The 19,736-nt window shown below is 52.3% G+C and overlaps 1 protein-coding gene across 1 annotated transcript in view; it reads left to right on the top strand.

Annotated features, from left to right (window-relative positions):
• The first annotated feature begins 7,038 nt into the window (after nucleotides 1-7,038).
• GAD1 (glutamate decarboxylase 1) overlaps nucleotides 7,039-19,736 on the top strand; it is a 39,376-nt gene continuing 26,678 nt past the window's right edge. The window contains exons 1-4 of the mRNA XM_045780019.2: nucleotides 7,039-7,178; nucleotides 10,530-10,592; nucleotides 16,116-16,274; nucleotides 17,630-17,872. Coding sequence (XP_045635975.2) covers nucleotides 7,097-7,178; nucleotides 10,530-10,592; nucleotides 16,116-16,274; nucleotides 17,630-17,872 — 547 coding nt within the window. The 5' untranslated portion in view covers nucleotides 7,039-7,096. The remainder of the gene's footprint in view (nucleotides 7,179-10,529; nucleotides 10,593-16,115; nucleotides 16,275-17,629; nucleotides 17,873-19,736) is intronic.

The following is a 19,736-nucleotide window of genomic DNA, read 5'->3' on the forward strand; positions in this document are numbered from 1 at the left end:
AAAGGTGAGGCAGAACACACGAATCACCAGGCAGCATCACCCTCCTAAAGCCATCTTCTCCTAGCCTGTAACCCACCAATGACAGAAAATAAGAAGAAAAATATTAAAAATCATGTACTAAACAGAAGTAAAAGAACTTTGAGAAAGTTATCTCAAAGTAAAACTTGCTAAATTGAGATCTTTTACAACCTGTTAAAGCAATGGCTTCAATACTAATGTAACTGGTGGCTCCTTCGTAGGCTAGTTGAGGTTCTGTAGATGGCTCTGACTTTTTGAGACTTATTTCTTCCTTCTCTACATTTTCTTTTCAACTCATCCGAATCCAGATATAACAAGAAAAAACAACTGATGCAAAATGATTCTGCACATTCATTCCTCAGTTGCTAGGTGCCTTCCAGATGGCCATCTGAAGATTTTAGGAATATATTGTCTATTCAGCTCCTTGTCTGTGGCTTGTCCCTTGCTTTGAAGTTGAGATAATGTGCCTAAAACCCTAGTGAGAAGATACTGGTTATCATTTAAAACACATATTTATGCATTGCTTGAGATTTCAGGTTGTGCAGATCTAAAGGGTCCCCGACTTACCCAAAGGCAAAGAAAACAGAACCTCAGTCTTGGAACTGAGGGTAAGATAGAAAGAATGAGCTCCAGGTGACTAACTGCTTTGGGGAAACCCATGGTACTGATGTGCAGATGATACAGGTGAGAACTTTGGCTGTGAATACATTCCAGTGAGCTCTTACATGTAAGTTCTTGACGTAAAAGGGACTGAGCTACAACAGCTCAGATGAATCCCTCTCATTAAATTTCCAGTTTTCTTCCCTGAGTAACTGGCCAGGATTAGGAAAGGAACCCAATCTGAAACAGAAATTTAAGTTCTCAGATTTTCCATGATTGAGTCAGAACCTTCCAGAAACTTCTCATAAACAATAGTCACCTACATCTAAAAACAAAGGCTAACTTCCTGTTATTTTAAACAGTTAAGAGCTTTTACACTGAAAGAAATGGATAAAATATTATTGGAGCGATTCTCCCATTCCATACCATTTCACCAAAGCATCTCATGGGGGAAATCAACGTTCTTGCATCCCACTCTTTTGGGAAAAGATTGATTTTGCCTTGGTTTCTGTTGAGAGAAGAGCAGAAAACATAGATACATCTTAAAAGCTCTCCTTCACAATTGCAGTCCAGGTCTGTTATTTCTTTGGTCTCCACTTCTGCAGTGAAATACCTTGCCTATATCAAAGAGTTCCTTTCCTAAGGTTACCTTTGGGGTAATGCTCTGTGGGAAAGAAATGGCTATTCACATCCCCTTCTCTTTCACGAAAGGGACAGAGACCCTGCGTGTTTCAGGCCACTTCCGGTAGCATCTCTCAGCATTTTAAACAGCCGGCTTTGTGAAATATGGCAGGGTATGAATGTGAACGGGGAAGGGCCTGCAGTTTTCCTTGAAGAACTGCTCGCTTGTGGGGGCTGTTGTTTCCTCTCAGAAGTTGTAATCTATCGCCACCTGCTGGTCCCTCTGTCTGCGTGTTTGGAAAAGCAGGAATTGGGTTTAAGATTTACACAAGATTTGCCCAAATACAAATCACTGTGTCCTCCTTGATTAATTTCTTTAATATTAGAATATTTTCATCTTTTGAATGCCAAAGAGGAAGGGACCGTTTGACAATTATCTGAGGAACTCAGCTCTCTTCATTAGGAGAAAAGATTGTAATTTCCGGAGTCCTTTCCAGCGTTCTGGCTGAAATTCTGCCTTCCTCGCCACACTTTTAACCCTTTACTGCCTCTCAGGAGTATGTGTGATCTGTTGAGGTAGGGGTGTCGATTTAGCGATGGTCCCTATGAAAGTCCAGAATAATTTGGGAACTATCTTTAAAGTACACAAACACACTGAATAGGCTTTAGCCTCGACTTAAGAAAAGCCGAGTGTAAGGTTAATAACGCTTCCCACAGCCCTCGTCTCAGGGGACAGACGTTTAAACGGTGAGCACTGCCATTTTTCCTCTCTTTTTTGGTCATAAATTAGATACTTAAAATAGACTTTAAAGAGCCAGCTGAAATGAACCAACACTGTGGCTCCAAATTACCTTTCCTGGAAGCTAAAAATGCTAAATGCGTCAAAAAAAAAAAAAAAAAAGACTGACATTTCTTATTTACTCACCTTGACGTGGACCATATTTTACACATAAAAATCTCCCCCGAAGCCTGTTTGGGGCCCCTTCCACGCCTTACTCTCCTCCCACCCATTCCCTTTTTTCTTTTGCTGAAAGGCTGGGCTCCAAATCCGCTTGGAATATCTTTAAACATCCCTGAGAAAGAGCATTGTGGGCGGAGGGTCGTGTTCCCAAGTCCCAGCCATCGCTGACCTAAAGGAAGGTTGTCCTGGGTGGACAGGATCGAGTAGCCCGGGCTGCAGGCTCGGAAACCCCTACCACCCGGGAGAGACCGGAGGGCTCTCGCTCGCCCACTCCTTCCCCCTCTGGGCTCGGTGTTCCCATTTCTTCAAAGCTCTAAACCTTACATCAAATGCAAACGAAACAGCTGGGCGGACACCACTCCCTTCCGGACCACCCCTCACCACCGGTTCGAGTCCCTGTAGAGGATATCTATTTTCCACCCTCATTGTCCACAGCATCTCCTCCCCACCACCCCGGGAGTAATAAAAGATAAAAAGAATAGTGAGAAACAAACAAAAATATGGATTCCAAATGTTCTAAAGAGCCAAACGACAACCACAACCACCCTCACTACAAATTCTTACCGAGAAGGAGAGGACGAAATACTCTAATCCCCAGCCCCCACTCCAACAAGGGAAAAACACAGCAGTTACAACCGGAAGGGAGGCGGGCAGGGTATGTGGGGCGGGTTGGGCCGAGAGCTGGTGACTGAAGCTGACTAAAGGGAGGCCTAAGGGACAGAACGGCGGGCGCTGTCCTCGGTTCTGAAAACGCCTGCCCCGTGTCCCAACTCTGTGTGCTGGAACTGGCTGAAATTCCAGGCCCTTAGTTCCTTATCTCGCTGAGCCCAAGAGTCTAGGTTGGAATGGGAGATAATTGGAAATTAAACCAAAACCATAAGTCCCCAAGTCTGTTACTTTCCCTGCCTAACTGGAATGTCAACTCCATAAGTGCAGATATAATATAAGTTGCTGGAACGGTGTAAAACTTTCTGAGAACAGCGCCTGTCACATAGTAAGTGATTGATAAATATTCGTTTAATTACCTAATTTCTAGTTATTTAGTTAAACATTTTAAAATTAAGGACGAGACTTCATTCCCTCCCCCTCCATAAAGAAGAAAGGGAGGGATGTCCTCACAGTTGGACGGACTCAACTTTAATTTGTGATACCTGCTTTTTGTAGATTTCTTTTACCATAGGAATCATTTTCTTGGCTAAAACGTTAGGGGTGAACATTTTGGACACGGGTCAGAAGAAGGAGATTTCTCAATCTCAAGCCACAGGTGAAAGTAAACGAATCTTCCTTTCTGGGAAATCTTGGGTCTAGGGAGAGGGCTGGGGAGACAGGGTGAGCAGGCATCCTTCTGGGACAACTGACCATGAGGGACATCGCTATTTGTTGCCTCCTCCCGCCAGTCTCCTTGCTCCTGGCGTCTTCCATGATTTAGCATGGGCACTGGGCTCTCTGATTGATGCAACCATCTTATTTAGGGAGGTTTGAGGAGGGGGCGTGGGTGGAATTCCGAGCCTCATTTCGGAGTAAACCGCACATTTCAAGCGTAGCGGTGCAAGGTTTTGAAGGGATGTGGGCACGCCCACCTTGCCCAGCCTGGAGCTCTGGCGCCCAGAGCTGCCGCGACTGCCCGTCCGCCGTTCAGGATGCTTTTGTGTCCTTAAAAAGTACCCGCGCTTTTATTCTGAGGTGGAGAGAGGACGGCAGTATTTTCTTCAGTATGAAGGGCAACGCGGTTATTTCAAATCTCAGAGCGCGATCCCTCTAGAACGCGATCCCTCTTACTGATGGGACTATATCTTCTCAGGGCGGAATCTTCGATCTTATTAGGGAATTTTCGGTTATTAGTAAGATTTTCTGCATCCCCTCAGTGTCGTGGTGAAAGGAGATAAGACATTCAGATAGAAGGTACGGGCTTCCGTTGGACCGGCAAGGCCGCAGACGTGTCCATAAATAACCCCTGCCTGCTGCACCGCAACAAGGGGGGAAAAAACCACTGTGTAACGAGTAAAGGAATCATTGGTTACACGGTATCACCCTGACACAAAGATCAACTTTTTTTGCCCTAAAGAAAAAGAAACTGAGGTAGAGGAGAGAGGAGAACGTACATTAGTGACGAGGCTGGCTGAGCGATGGCTTGAAGAGGCAGGAGAGTAACAGAGCCCAGACAGCCCTTCCAGGTGTAAGCTCCCACAGGGAGGAAAGACCCGCCCGCCCAGGGCCTCGCGGTCTCTGGGTGCCTGGCGCCCCCTGGTGGAAACTTTTGGGTGAACGCCTTCTTATTGTGAGGGGCTTTTCGGAACGCGGCAATTCATTAAATATGCTTAAGTAATGCAAAGGGAGAATCCTTAAGGAGCGCAAAATCGTAGGGGGAGTGAGGAGAGAGGGCAGGGCTGGGAGGGACGGTCCGTTGCCCACCCCCACCCCGCCCCTTGGGCCACCTCTGTGCTCGGGTTTCCCGTTTGTGTGGAGCAGCGCTCGTGCGTGTTATTAACCTTCAGATGTGATTAATCAGGAGGACTTCTTTCCCTATTACCAAGGGGACCAAAGCTAGCAGGGAGTGCATAGTGGGTGGGAAACAGGACCTTTCTCTGCGGGTGCCACTGGGTAGCGGTCCTCAGGTAAAGTACTTTGGGGAGGCTCTGAGCTGGATGAAGAAACTGAAGTGAAAGATGAGGTCTCCTCTGGGGTCTGAGTGTTCCTGCCCTCGTCTCTGCCTCCTTTGCTTTTACAACAATCCTGGCTCAGTAGAGAGCCAACGAGGACACAACACCAGAGCTCGCTTTTACTCAGGAAAGAGTAGCGGGGTCGTAGATCTGGGGGAACCGCAAGGAAAGAGAGGCAAAGCCACTGTTCTAGTCTTCTCGAAGATATGGGAGGGGAAGGGAAAGGGGGAGAGGAATGAAGAAGCACTCAACGAGGGAGAACTCTTCATAGGAATTATCTTTTCCCTCGTCTTACCCGACACCCTCTTTCAAAAAATAGAGCATGCTGAGTACATTCTGGATTACTCATAGGGCCTTTTTTTTTTTTTCCCGGGCCCCAAACCGTGATCTGGATTTATAATCGCCCTTTAAAGCTCCAGAGGGGATCAGGCACCTGCAAAGGAGCCCCACCGCTCTGCCGACGAGCTGCCCCCGCGAGCAGCGGCCTCGTGATTCCCCCGCCGAGCGGTCCCCGCCTCCCCACTCCGCCCCCGCCTCCCCCGAAGCCTACCAGCTGCCTCTCCCGACCGCTCTCTTCTCCTCCCGGCGCTCGCTTGCGGGACGGTGCTGGCGGGAGCCGGGCGGCAGCTGGAGGTGACGCCGGGAAGATTACGCCTGTGGCAGGGCCCGGGCCGAGAGGATCGCTGCGCGCTGCGCAGAGGAGCGGCAGGAGCGTCCGGCTTGCTGCCGCCTAGCCCAGGTAGGTAAGCGCGCGGCCGCCTGGACTTCCCAGTGCCCGGCTTCAGCTGTTCAGCTGGGTCCTCTTCACCCGCGGTTTCTTGGCCAACCCCCACTCGCAGCGACCGCCATCTACCCTCCCTAGCAGAATGCGTTCCGTCTGCCCTACTCCCGGCTTTCCCTTGGTGCGCTTCGCGCAGCGACCCCCGACCTCTCCCTCATCCTACCCCCACCAGCGAAATTCACGCCTGGGGAAGCCCAGAGGCTGACACCCGCCTGAAGTGGAGAGAGGATTTTCCCCATCGCTTCCCGGCTGTGAGCTCCCGTCTCACCAAAAGGCTCCTTAGTAGCAGCAGCCAAAGGCGCGACTCCGAGCGGTAACCTGTTACTTCCCCAGAAGCTGCGGTCTACCGCGGCCGCCGTTACAGTTTGAGTGCGCACGCTGGGCTAGGTGTGGGATCCCAGGGTGCGGGTGAAGGCGGTGGCGAGCAGGTGCTACTCTGCCGGGTCTTAGATCTACCCAGATTGGCCGGCACTCTCTGCCCCGGGGCCTTCGGTAGCCATCGCGCCAGCGCCGAGCGCAGTCCAGGGACGTCGCGAACAGATCCTAGTCTGCCTCCTTCCGAGCGCAGAGGGCAAGTTCGTTTCTCCAGTAATGTTCCCCTTTCTTGCCTCACCCAACCTCTTCGGCTTTGTACAGCGAAAAATCCGGGGACCTCAGAGAGTTGGGTGGAGAGGGAACACAGAAACCTGGACAGAGCCTCGTCCTGGGCTTCCAGATGGCTCAAAACGGGGTGGGACAAGATGGAGACAAGGTTCCGACCCGCTGCTTTCTGGCTGCCTAGAGTGCAAGGTGACTGTAGTTCTTCCCCGACCCAGTCCGAGAGAACGTAAAGGTGTGGACCCTTTTTTCCTCTCACCTTGTCTCCCCAAAGTCCCCGGTCCACAGAGCCATTAGACTCCTTCTTTCCAGGGAATTAGCCAGACACAACAACGGGAACCAGACACCGAACCAGACGTGCCCGCCCCGTGCGCACTCCCCCCCGCCTGCCCGCCCTCCGGCTGCTGAGAGCCCAGTGGGGCTTGTCATGGCTCGGCTGGAAAATCGCGCGCTGAGCCTCCCTTGCCCTGCTAGCCCTATCCCCCGCACCCTTACGTCCTGAACTGGCCTTGGGCTACCCTAGTCTCTGCGCTGCACTCCAGGTCACCCCGCTCCGCCGCCAGACCGGAGAGAGCAGCCCCTGGCTACGGTGCCTGCGCCGGAGTCCCAGAGCTCGCGCGCACGTCTCCTCCTCCCCTCCGCGCACCCCGACTCAGCCCGTTAGGTGCCCTTCCTCCCGCCTCTCTGTCCCAAGCCCAGACTTCTGGGGGGAGCGTCCGCGCCCCCGGCCGCTCAGTGGCCTCCCGCGCCGGACTCCGGAAGCCCTCCCCGCACTGCTCTAGCTTCTCTTTGCAGCCTGTTCCTGCGCTCGACTGGCCGAGGACCCCGGACAGCAGAGGCCCCGGGACGACCAAGCTGATGGCGTCTTCTACCCCTTCTTCGTCCGCAACCTCTTCGAATGCGGGAGCGGACCCCAATACTACCAACCTGCGCCCCACAAGTAGGTTCTGCCCCAGTTTCCTATTAACTGGACTGCGGGGAAGATGGGGGCGCTGGGACGTGCGGAGGCTGCGCTGGTGGAAAGGGAAGGGGGAGCGCGGGGACCATGGAGGCTGGAAAGAAATGGGGCCCTGACCTGGGTCTCGGCCAGAGGTCGTTTGACTGCCAGAAATGCCAGATGATTCTGGGGCGCTGGAGAGTGGGAACCACGCAAGGTTCGAGCAGCGGCGATCCTTGGCTTCGCTTCGGGGAAGGGACGGGCGGCGAGAGTGTTGTTTTTGTTGTGTGTGGTTTCTTTGGCTTGGTGGGACGACGGGGGTCAGGGCAGAGGGCGGTGTGAGGAGACTGTAGTCCCGGCTGGAATAGAGAGTTTTCTGTCTCCAGCTCTCTTTGAGCCAAGATCTGACCCCCTCCTCTTTTCCTCCTGCGCTGTGCTCGAAGTCTATAATCAGCGGAAATTTCGACGTTAATTGCAGCTTTTAGAAAACTCGGGGTCCCTAATTGCTCCAAATTTGCGTCGAGCTATTGACGAGTGAGGGAGAAGCCAGGGGCGGGAAAGGTGCATAAAATGCTTTGAGACTGAGCCTCGACATTTCAGACAATTAATTACATCTCAGACAAAAAAAAAAAAAAAAGGAGCGGGCAGCAACCTGAGTGGAGAGAGGTGGGGAGCCAGGAAGCGGCAAGAAGCTTTTCCAGGGCGGGAGGAGAGAGCACCCTTCTCTTTTCTCCCGGGCAGATCTGTCAGCAATTGACAGGTCGGCAAAAGAGAAGAAAAGGGGAACCAGATAAAAGGGGGGAAGAGGGCTCTATGCTTCCCCACGTCTAGCTCAGTGTGCTCTTCAGCACATTTCCAGAATCTGTCTTTAATTCAGATTTATTTCCTACCTTTCTGTAGAAGGCTGGAGATGAGGGAATTGTTTTTCTTTTTTTCCAATTTTATTGAAATGAGTCCTCCCCACCCCCCATCAGCCCCAGAAGTAACAGCCCCAGATTTTCTATATAAGAGGGGCTTAGGAATGGCAGTGTGGTTAGGATGGCTTATTGCTATGCTTTTATGGCACTTTCTATTAGCTTGAGAAAATGTCAATTGTTCCCATCAACGAAGATGGGGGAACGTTATCCGGGGAGCCCTCTCTCGAGTCCCTTGGCGCTACCATTGGCTCCCGGTCCGGAGGCCTTAAGTCCTGAGGCTGCGTTTCACTTCGCTTTGCAGCTCCCTCTCCCCGCCCCCAGGCGAGCTACAATTACCCACACAACAAAGAGGGGCTCGGGAGAGCCGCCAGCCCTGGTGGCACGTGAGCCGGGCACTGGCGGCCGAGCTGGCCGGATCAGGCCGGGAGGAACGCGAGGCCTGCCCGCCTTTGTCTGTTGCTCTGGCCTTGATGGATTTCTTTTCCAGACCTCTCCACATTTCCCGCCCCCTCCCCTTTTTTTTTGCTGCCTGACAGGGCAGGGCGACCGCTGTGTTCACCCGCCTCAGAGTCCTGCCCCCATTTCACCCCACCGGGTTAACGTTACCACCCGGCGGCAGCCCGCGGTGGAGCGCATTCGCCCAGCCTCAGGGCCAGAACCGGTGCAGGCGCTGACCTGAGTTCGCACATGGCCTGGCGCGCCCGGAAGCCACCGAGGCAGAGGGAAGATAGTCGAGGACCCTGCCTGGGAAGAGCGTGCAACACCTGTGCTGAGAACGCCGTCGCTCGCCCCCAGCAACCCAGCTGAGGCGTGGGCACCCTAGGCTGCATGCGCACCCCAAGCTCTCTACCCGCTCTCGTCCTCCCTTGTAGACACACCCTCGCCTGCCCAGCCGGCTCCGCTTCTCTCTTCCTCCAAGGTCTCCTGGGAGGTGGCCTTGCTCAATCCGCACAACCGTACTCAGCCTCTTGCTCCAGCGACCCCTTCTCCCTGCCCTTCGCCACGTGGTCTTCTGAACCTTCGATACACCAAAGGGGATCTTCACTTCCCCTCAGCATCCCTCTATCCCTTTATTACTGTAACCCCCAACTCTGAAAGGCAGTGCACTGGGTCTGAACGCCAATGCCCTAGCTGAGTAACCTTGGGAAATTCGCTTAACCTCCCTGAATCTCAATGTTTTTATTTGTAAAATGAGTCTTAGATGAACACTCTTCTTGTTTCATAGGGTTGTTCTAAGGATTAGCTGAGATGCTGTTTAAAGCGAAAGCACTTTATTGAGTGGAAACAGCTCTTTACCCGCCAGGTATTATTATAAGGGTTTTGCTTTCGCACCGATTTCCTGTCTGTGGCAGGAACTCCATCTGTGACACGCTGTCTCACTGACGTCGGTCTATTTCTTCTCCCCGCTGGGGCTCTGTTGCGCCTCGGTTTAATGGATGTCACTCTCCTTATCGCCGCCAACATTCGCGCGGAGCTGAAAGCTCGGACCAGGGTGGGGTGGGGGATGGGAGTGATTGGAAGCGCCTTGCTTGGAGAGATACGAAGGGAGTTTCGCGCTGGGCCCACCGCACCAGCGCGCGCGGGCTCCACAGGCACCCCCGTGCTCCTTCCTGCAAGCTGAACCCCTCGAGGGCAGGATAGACCCTTGAGGAGTTTGAGAACAGCCTGGTAAAGAAGGAAAATACAACGGCTCCTAGGTCTGCCGTTCGGACCCGGAGGAAAGGCTCCTCATTTCCCTTCGCCTTCGCCTGCTCCAGACCCGAGACGTCTGAGGGAAGGGTTAATGAGGGGCAGGTTGGGAAGAGGGGATCCGGGATGAGGACCGGAGGCGCACTATTGTTTCCCGACTCTGGGTCCGACTGAAGAGCAGCCATGCGAGCCCGATCATCTAGTCAAATACTATTTTTCACCCAATTAATTCCTGAACTCTTCCGCGACCCCATTTCATGCCAGTTTATTTTAAGCTGCCACTCGGCTGGAGACCCGCCAAGAAATTATGAGACGTTTTGGTCCCAGATGCCTCTGTGTTCCCTTTCCGGGCTGCTGTGGTCGCCCTTCGAGTCTGCAGGGTGGGGACCAAGGGACAGGGCCTGGCGAGTGGGTGCTGGGTAACATGAGCCGCCCGGCTGGGTCTTTTGTACGTGGCCCACTCCGATCTCGCCTCTCCGGCTCCTCCCGCCGGGGTTGCTTGAAGGCCTGGCGGGCCGCATGGGTGCTCGGCCTTTCAGAGACACCATTCTATACCTGAAAGTGGGAGCAGGAAGGGGCACGAGTCTGCCCGTCGTCCCACGGATCTGGCTTCTTGCTCTTTTCAGGAAGGAGTTTTTATTGAGGACCACTGGCGAAAGACCTGCCTTCTCCTCCCCAGAACACCTTTGCCCTCGACCCGGTCCCGCACGCTCCGAACCTCACTGATCGCACCTCTTTTGCTTTCTAGCGTACGACACCTGGTGCGGCGTGGCCCATGGATGCACCAGAAAACTGGGGCTCAAGATATGCGGTGAGTGGAAGGGCCCGCTGGGGCCCAGCAGGGCGGCGCAGCTCTCGGGTTTTGAAGGTTTGGGAGAGTGAGGTGCAAGAGGGAGGAGATCCCTGCTCTTGGGTTGGGTTTTCTAAAGTACCTACAGCCCCGACGCCTGGCGAGACGCCCCTCTACAAGTCTTAACCCTCCTTCGCCTTCCCTTGACCCGGCTGGGGGGTACCTTTTCTGCCGGAGTCCGGGACTACCGAGAGATGGCAGGGCTTTCCTTGTCTAGGCGCAGAGCGCGAGCACAGCGCCCCCGCGCGGCAGCCCCGCTCTTCTTGCCCGCTTCAGCGCCGATCTACCTGCGTGGGGGAAGGTCTGGTAGAAGACAGGAACTGGTCTGGTTTTCCTGGACAGCAGGCCTAAGGCATGGTTTCCGCCAGACTGGGAGGCTGGCACGTCGTCCCCCCCCCCCCAGCGTACATTGAAAGTAGCCTCCCCAGCTTGAGAATTTGCCCCGAGATACCAAAACGGATTCAGATTTCGTTCTTTCATTCTTTGCCTGAAGCCCTCAGTGGCCTTCCTGGGGGAGGTGAGGGCGGCGCGGGCTGGAGGGTTTGCCGAGCTTGCCCTTGAAGGAGAGGGAAGGAAAAGGGGGCAGGCGGGGGTGTGGGGCCGCGAGAGGAGAAAGGGGATGTCGGGCATGACTTGCCAGAGAGGAAGACAAATAGATCTGGGAGCTGGAGAGGAGAAAGAACCGTTCTCCGGAGACGTGAGGGTCTGAAATGAAAATGCCCAAGGGATGTCATTTTTTTTTTTAAAGGAAAAAAGGAGATTTGTTCGAAGGGACACAGCTGAGTGGCTCCGGCTGAACAATGAGGACTTGCTTTCCTTGCTACATTTCACCGTCTAAAATCTCTAGCCTTATCGGGCCAGAAAATACGGACGTCCTCGGGCAGGGGGTGGAGGGGCGGGGGAAGATTAACGAGGGGCTTATTAAAGAGCCATCCGTCAGCGGCTGCGCGAGGGAGATAGCGGCGGAGCGGGCGCAGGGTACGCCCGCCCCAGCCCCGAGCGCCGGAGCGCGAGCCGGCCCCTGAGCGGTCGCTGGGCCTGCTCTTCCAGCTTCTTCGCGTCGGGGGCCCGAGGAAGGCGGCAGCTGGGGCCGGAGCGGACAGGCGGTATTTAGCGGCTCCCGGGAACCCCCTCCCTTCCCCGCTTTGCCGCGAGGCGCCCTCCCGACGCTTCTGGGGCTCTGTCCCCTTGACCCAAGGTGAGGAAGCGTTGCTCAACTCGTAGACCCAGCCATGTCCCAGGGAGAGCCCAGCTCTGCCGCGGGGCGGCGCGGGGGTTGGCCCTCTCCCCTGCACGCGAGGCCGGCGGGGCTAGGCTCGGGCCGCGCCGCGGGCGGGGGCAGCTGGAGGCGGCAGAGCTTTGTTCTATGAATAGCCCCCTCCCCCAGCCGCCATTCCCGGCTTAATGGCGCGTTTCGCGCCCGGTCCCTTCGGCGGCCACGGCGCTCGGCTTCTGCTGCCGTCATTGTCATGCGGGCGGGCAAGCAGAACCGAGTGAGCCCGGGGCGCCCGCCGCTGTCGCCCGCAGGGTGGGGGAGGCTTGAGGTGAGGGCTGCCTTCCCCGCGGTCCTGGGCCTGCCTGACCCGCAACTTTCGTCCACCCGCACTCTCTGTGCCCGGCCTCGCGCCGCAGGCCGTGTCCCCTGCGGCCCCCTTCCGAGTTAGGGGAAAAAAGGTCTAACAGCCCCTTCCGGAGACAAGCCCTAAGTGCCCCTAAAGGGTAAACGGGCACGAAGGAGTTGAGCTTCGATGGGTCCGGGAATAGGGGTCCCCGAGTTTGCATCAACTTATGAGGGAGAGCTCTTGAACATTTGGGGGCTTCCATCCTCAGAGAGTTTCCTTCTCTTCTGAACACACACACACACCAACACTAATTTCAGGAAAGTTGCAACCTGTTTGACAGGAGGAAAGGGCTGGTAGTCTGTTGAGGGGGAAGTTGCCTTCTGCTAAAATGCAAGCTTTGAGGGGCACAGGTTAGGAGGCTTCACGCTAGATTTGATTCTGAAAGGAAACGAAACATCTGGCTGCCTTGGACCAACTCTGGCTTTCCAAAGTTCAGTCTTTGGTTTGGACCTGAATCCACAGGCCACCCCCTCCACTCACAGACACCCCAACTCCTTTCATCCCAGACATTCATGAGCCTGGAGGACCTTCTCCACACTCTCCAGGTTGGTTTGACCTTTCACATTAAGACAACATGGAATTAATTGTCCTCTTCTCACCTCCAAATCCATTGCCCTGGGTGACCCCCATAAACATCTTCAGTGCCTTGCCAAGATTCAACTCCCACTCCCTCTCCCACCTCCCTTGCCTGGAAGCCAGGAAAGAAAGCTGCAAAGAAGGCTCTGGGTCTCACTAGTGGTACCCTTTGCTTCAGAGGCAGAATCCCCTGGGGAAATAATCAGGTAGAAGAAACCTAGGGTTAGCCAAGAGGTAGAGTGGGGTAGCTATAAGCATGGCGACATGACTTAAATAGAAGGAGATGCAGAGGCTCTGGGTTCTGCTAACTTCCCAGTGTGTCCTTGGCCTTCCATCACTTAGATATGCAGAGGTCCCAAACTGGCTGCCAGCTACAGCCTATGAGCTGTTTTATTTAGCCCATGCAGTGTGTGTGTGTTTAATTTTGTGTCAGTTGCCATACAACTTTTAAACAGAGAAAGACTTCAAATATTCTGTATTTCTGGCTTCTCTTGAAATGAAAAGAAGTTGGGGCAGGGGAGATCTGGCAAGGTATTTTCAGCCCATAAAAATAAAAAAAAAGTTCCTTCCTCTAGGTAGATGCAATTCCATTCTATAGCTTGTGGAACAAAAGCATGGGGGTTGGGCTTCAGCCCCCACTTACCACCTTGGCTGGGTGCCCTTCTACCATGCATAGCTCATACACACGGTTGGAAACAACTTACTCAAGCCAAGTGCTCTCTAGTTCCCTATACTCTTCCCCACTCAATGGGCCCCGTAGGCTTTGAGTTTGGGGGCAGGGGTGAGGAACCAGCCTCAGGATCTCCCCTCCTCCCAGAGGAGGAGTCATGACAGGGCTTGCTTCCTGTTCTCCCCTTAAAGCTAGCCAGGGTGCAACAAGCTGACCAAAGTCAAATGCAGCTTTGGCTTGCCTCTGCTTTTCTTTTTGCTTCTTGGGAATGTTGAGCCGGGTTATCAGTCACTCACTGCTGAAACTAGGTCCTCACAGGTGGTGTGCAGAGCAAGAGAGAATACAGTCTGCTTCAGTCTCAGGGACCCCTGCTTCCAGGACCCCTGGCTAGCCAGGGAAGTTGTCAAAGCACTGACTTCAATGTCATCCACCACCTGGTCTTCTTGGGAGAAGCATACATTTCTTCCCAGAGCCTCTCAGAGCCAAGAGAGATGTTGGTCCTTTACCTTTTTTGAGACCTCCAATATTTTAGAAAACAAATACCTTCCAAGATAGTGTTATTCTGATAATAATATACATTAAGTGTTTATATTAGCAAATTAATGGTTTTTACACAGTTTATAATGCAATGTAAGCATGTTGTTGAAAAGATAAATATAGGATTTATAGGAAATACGGATTCCTAGCGCACTCCAGGCAGTGTGGTCCAGGGATGAGATGCAGATTCCAAGTTGTGTCATAATTGTCATCTCTCACTCCTATCAGGATACTCCTGGGACTGCCTGTGTCAGTTTTGGAGATAATATCCAAAGCCTAAATCAAGGTCATAGGTCCTGCTGCCCAGAGGAAAGGCTTTCCTAAGGCGTTTCAAGGTAGAGACTTAAGGCTGTCCCAAGGAGTGAGTCAGAGCCAACCAGAGGTCAGAGACCTAAAGAGTAGGAGTTCAGCTGGCAGGACCTCACCTCCATTAGGCCACATGGATTTGGTCTTTTCAGCCTGGCAAATTCCATAGCTCACTGTTCCAGGAGCAGGGGAGCAATCTTGCAATTCAGGAGCCAGGTGCTCCTACATGCCTCTGGCAAATGAGTACTGGCTCCTGGTTTTGGACTCTGAGGGTTGTGTGGGAAATTCAGAAAGGGGGAAAGGTGAGGGAAAGGATACAAACCCTCGCCTTTACATCCAAGTGTGGATCTTTATTATAGTGTCTTACCTCCCTCCTGCTGTCCTTCGGGGCTTTAGTGATAAGTTTACAAGGCGCTGGGAACAATGAAAGGCCTGGTGCCTCTACCTTCCTATTCTTCCCTCCAAAAATAGACCCTGCTCCTGTGTGCGGGAGGATTCCAATCACTGCAGGCTTCCCCCTGTGTCCCTCCTTCCTCCACCTCTTGCCACTGAACTGCAGTCCTGGGGAAGTAAAGCTGAGTTCCCCAGATTAACTTGCCCCTCCTCGAACCTCCTGGGACTTTCCTCCAAGCCTGTCTTGTAATGTGCATGACTCCCCAAGGATCTTGGTATCTACAAAGACAGCTCTTCTTTTCAGTGTGTTGCATTCTGGGCTAAGATTGGGGTATAATTGGAGGAGATGCTGAGGGAAGGAGTGGGTCAGCAGGTCCTGAGCCCCAGAAGGAATGGGTGTGGGTACGAAGGGAAGGAGTGTGCTCCTAGTTGGCAGAGTCTCCAGCCCTTTTGCCTCAGCCTGCTTCTCTGTTTGCCACTGGCGGTGTTTGCGCTGCTCACCTCAGATAGGACAGATTTCTACGCCTTCTGAGGGGCAGAGCTGAGGTGCTTTGTATCCCACCCTGGGCTCGGGAGTTCGGCTCTGTGGGGTTCTGGGATGGCCTTCTGGCTTTATTACAACATGGGTTACCGTCTGCCAAACTGTAAGTTCCTGGAAGGTAGGAGATCCGTCTCATTTATCTTTATCTGTCCCCTGGCCTAGATGTTTAGCAAAGGGCTTTTCCACAATAGGTGCTCAGTAAGTATTTACAGAATTAGAAGTCACCACACATAAGCTTTTAGGCTTCCTTGTCTCTTTCCCCAACACCTTTATTCAAGGAGAGGGGGTGTTATATGGAGACAGCTGCACTTCAGGGTTGGGTCGGAAAAATTACACTTACATTCAACCCTGTGAGCATTACCTGGTGCCCGAGGAAAGCATCTTCCCTAACCCTCCGCGCTGGTCCTCACTGCCTCCTCCCTCTGCTGGTCCTCACCCCCACCTTCCTCCGGTTGCACAGCCCATAAACCCAGTGCCAGCAGCATCCTCTCCGATTGTGTCCTTCCCCTTAAAACCCCATCCTGGGGCTGCTTACTGGAGTGGAAGCTGTCCAATTGACTTAATTCTGAGTTCAGAGTCATGTTCAGAGAGGAGAATGGGCTTTGCTTACTGTTTTTCTCTCTTGCATGACTGGGTCTGTGCCACTGATGACACTTGGCACTGCCCCTTCCCTGCCTGAAGGCCAGCAGTGCCAAAGCCCTTATATATAAAATGCAGATACTCAGCTTCTTCTCAGGAGGAGCAAGAACCCTGCTTGGACAGTGGATCTGGCCTGGCAGCTGACCCTCTTAGACTGGGAATTTAATACATTCCCTCTGACCCAGCATCTTATGCTACAGGCTTCTTGCAAAGGACCAACAGCCTGGAAGAGAAGAGCCGGCTTGTGAGCGCCTTCAAGGAGAGGCAGTCCTCCAAGAACCTGCTTTCCTGTGAAAACAGTGACAGGGATGGCCGTTTCCGGCGCACGGAGACCGACTTCTCCAATCTGTTTGCTCGAGGTAGTTTCCAACCCCTACCTTCCCAACACTCCCCAACCCTCCCTGGTCCTGTCCAGTACCATCCAGTAGGTTTCTTGTTGGGTTTCTTGACTTTTTCCTGAAATTTAACTTCTTTGACCAAAACTATCATGACTCTTTCCAAACTGTCATGAAACTATTTTTCCAGTATTTAAATATAACATACTCCCTTCTTCTCTACGGCTCAGGACTTCATCATTTTGGAAGCTGGATGAGGGCCGTCAGTAAAAGCAGTCAACTTCAAAGACACATGCAGGGACAAATACGGTCTCATAGACGCTCAGAATCCGAGGGAATCTTACATATAAGAAAATCCAGTGATTCCCATAATAGCATTTATCCTCCAATGTTGGCAACAATGACAAAATCACTTTGTGGGAAGCTGTGTAGCTGGGACTTACAACCAAGTACTGTCCTGAAACTCATTTTCCTTTTGGAGATCTTTCATTATTACTGCTGTCCCCACAACTCTGGTCTCAGGAGGAGCTTTCCCCATCTCTCCTGAACAGCTTGAAGGTAAACCCCCCCTTGCCCCCTTCCACTCCCCACAGGCCACAGAGGCCAGACCCAAATAGTCAATAAGACTTCACAAAACCTCAGAGATAATCCAGGGAATCCACACATAGCATCATGGACAGCCAATCTGCTATTGAGCTATGACTGACAACTTCATTTGGGACCCCCTACAGTTTTCCTCCCTGGTTAACCCAGCCTGACTCTGCCTACCAGAGGCTGGAACCCAAAGTCACTCCCAGACATCCAAAGCATGAAGTCGAGAGGGAGAGATGTGGGAGTTCCCTCTCCCACCTTTCTGAGCCCCATCTTCGAGCTCTTGTTTCCTAAGGACACTACAGAGGACCACTCTGCAGGAGGGACCTCTGCCTCTACCCACAGAGCCCTCACCATCAAGTATATCGTAATGACCAACCAGAAGGCCAGTGTCTGAACAGATGTAGAGGGACACAGCTGGTCACGGGGGAGCAGGGCAGAGGCCTCTTCCACCACGCTCCTGACAGGTGCCCAGTCAGCCTGCACGTGGGCAACAGCCATGACAGGCTTCTCATGGCTTCTCAAAGCTCTCCATTATGAGCAGTCTAACTACTGGAAAGTCTGTCAACCTTCAGAAAGTATATGTGAAACTTGTGTGTGTAGATATACGTGCATTTTTCTGGGGAAAAAAGTGGAGTCATACCCTGCACTCACCAGATTCTCCATGTGTATACATAACCTGGGATAAATTAGGTCTGTAAAGATACTGTGACTGATACTAGGGATTTCTGGGTTGAGGCAGTCTAGACACAAGCCAGGCGATAACTGCTTCTTGGCTCCCCCCCCAGATCTGCTTCCGGCTAAGAATGGTGAGGAGCAGACCGTGCAGTTCCTACTGGAAGTGGTAGACATACTCCTCAACTATGTCCGCAAGACCTTTGATCGCTCCACCAAGGTGCTGGACTTCCATCACCCGCACCAGCTGCTGGAAGGCATGGAGGGCTTCAACTTGGAGCTGTCGGACCACCCCGAGTCCCTGGAGCAGATCTTGGTTGACTGCAGAGACACCCTCAAGTACGGCGTCCGTACAGGTAAGGGTGAGAGCCAGATGGACACGCGGCGGGAGGCTTGCCCTCCGTCACACCCTTGCCAGTTGAGGACAGCAAACCCGTGCGGAAGGTGAAGCACAAACGGTGTGAGGGAAGGCAGCCCTGTGTTCAGTGGCCACCGAACAACCTTGGGTGTGGGCGTGGCCGTGGCCATGGCCGTGGGTGGAAGGCCCAACCCAGGCAAAAGCTCATCATTTGTTGTCGTCAACATAAATTTAAAAATACAAACACATGGTGCTTTGTCAAGTTCTGTATAAAGAGTTTTCATTCTTTGGATTTATTCACAATCTAAAAAGAGCAGAATGACCTGCGCTCTACTTCTTTTCTCTCCTCCGTTTCATGCCTATTTCATTCTGATAAATCCTACCCCTTGCCGGTCCCTAAAACTGAGGAGAATTGGGCCCATTTCCCTCCCTTTCTGTATTAGTTTTCTAGGGCTGCCGTAACAAATTACCACGAACTGGGCGACTCAAAACAACGGAAAGGTATTCTCTCACAGTTCTGGAGGCTGGAAGTTTGAAATTTAGTTGTGCGGGTCCATGCCGTCTCTGAAGACTCTTGGGGAGGATCTGTCCTTGCCTCTTCTAGCTTCTGGCGGTCGAGGGCATTCCTTGGCTTGTCGATGCATCACTCTAATCTCTGCTTTCACCTTCCCTTGGCCTTCTTCCTGTGAATGTGTCCCAAGGTTTCTCTTCTTATAAGGACACCAATCTTTGGATTAGGCCTACTCCAATCAGTTATGGCCTCATCTTAACTTGATTACATCTGCAAAGGCCCTCTTTCCAAGTAAGGTCACACTCACAGTAATCAGGGGTTAGGACTTGATCATATCTTTTTGAGGGACACAATTCTACCCACGGCACCTTCTGTTGGCTAGGCAAAAACGTCACATATATACACACCATTTGCATCACACTCCAGCTTCTGCAGTTTAGACGCTCTGAGTCACTAAATCCTATCTCTGACAGGGGGCCTTGAGGAATCCCACTTGCCTCCTTTTCATGTTACAGGAACCCTCTCTAATCCGTGGTCCTGGCCAAAGTGGTTACTTCCCAGGTGCCTCAGGTTCAAGGACTTTTTGGATCTCTATCTGGCTGTTTCTAAGCCTAGAACTAAAGCAACAGTTTCTTCTTGCTGCTGTCTTTCCCCCCAGCAGCCTGGCTTTCCCGAGCTCTTGGGCACACAGTTCTGCAGGAACTGGAAGTCCATGGAATACTTGCCACCACAGGGGAGCCCCTGGTAGCCCCTTGTTCTTTTTTCTTCTTTCTCTCTCCCTCTCCTTTATTATCCCTCTCACCCTTGGTAGTCATCTGAAAATAGATTTAAGGTGAAGACTAGGGAGCTTGGTGGTGACAGAGCTGAGTAAGCCTATTGGGTGTCAAAAACAAAGTGTTACAATGGAATAATGAGGCCAAAGAGGCGTTTTTAAATAAGGAATCCCAAACAGCTTTTGAGGTCTGCCAATGCCATTGAAATAAGTGTAGCTTACTGAAATAACTGCAGGATGGATAAGACTTAATTATATTATAAAGTCTGTGCTTGATTTTTAAAGAAAGGCACACTCATCGACTTAGTTATGGCTCCCCTTGGTCTGATGGCTAACCTATTCCTGATGGAGATCAAGTAGTGTTTATAGCTGGATAAAGAAGAGTCCAGATTCTCCCTTTATGTCTTAGCTGGACTTGCTTTAGTCCAGTGTTTTTTTATTTTGTCATACCTCCCTGTATGCCCTTTCTCAGAGATGAGACCATGTACTTTTATCATTAAAGCTCCAAATAGTGTCCTCCAAAGAAAAATACATGGGTTTGTCATAACGCACAGCTCATATTGCCTACAAAATGAAAGC

The sequence above is a fragment of the Ursus americanus genome, chromosome 1 (assembly GCF_024610735.1).
Source record: "Ursus americanus isolate L20-20 chromosome 1, mUrsAme1.1.p, whole genome shotgun sequence".
In the NCBI taxonomy this organism is placed as follows: Eukaryota; Metazoa; Chordata; class Mammalia; order Carnivora; family Ursidae; genus Ursus; species Ursus americanus.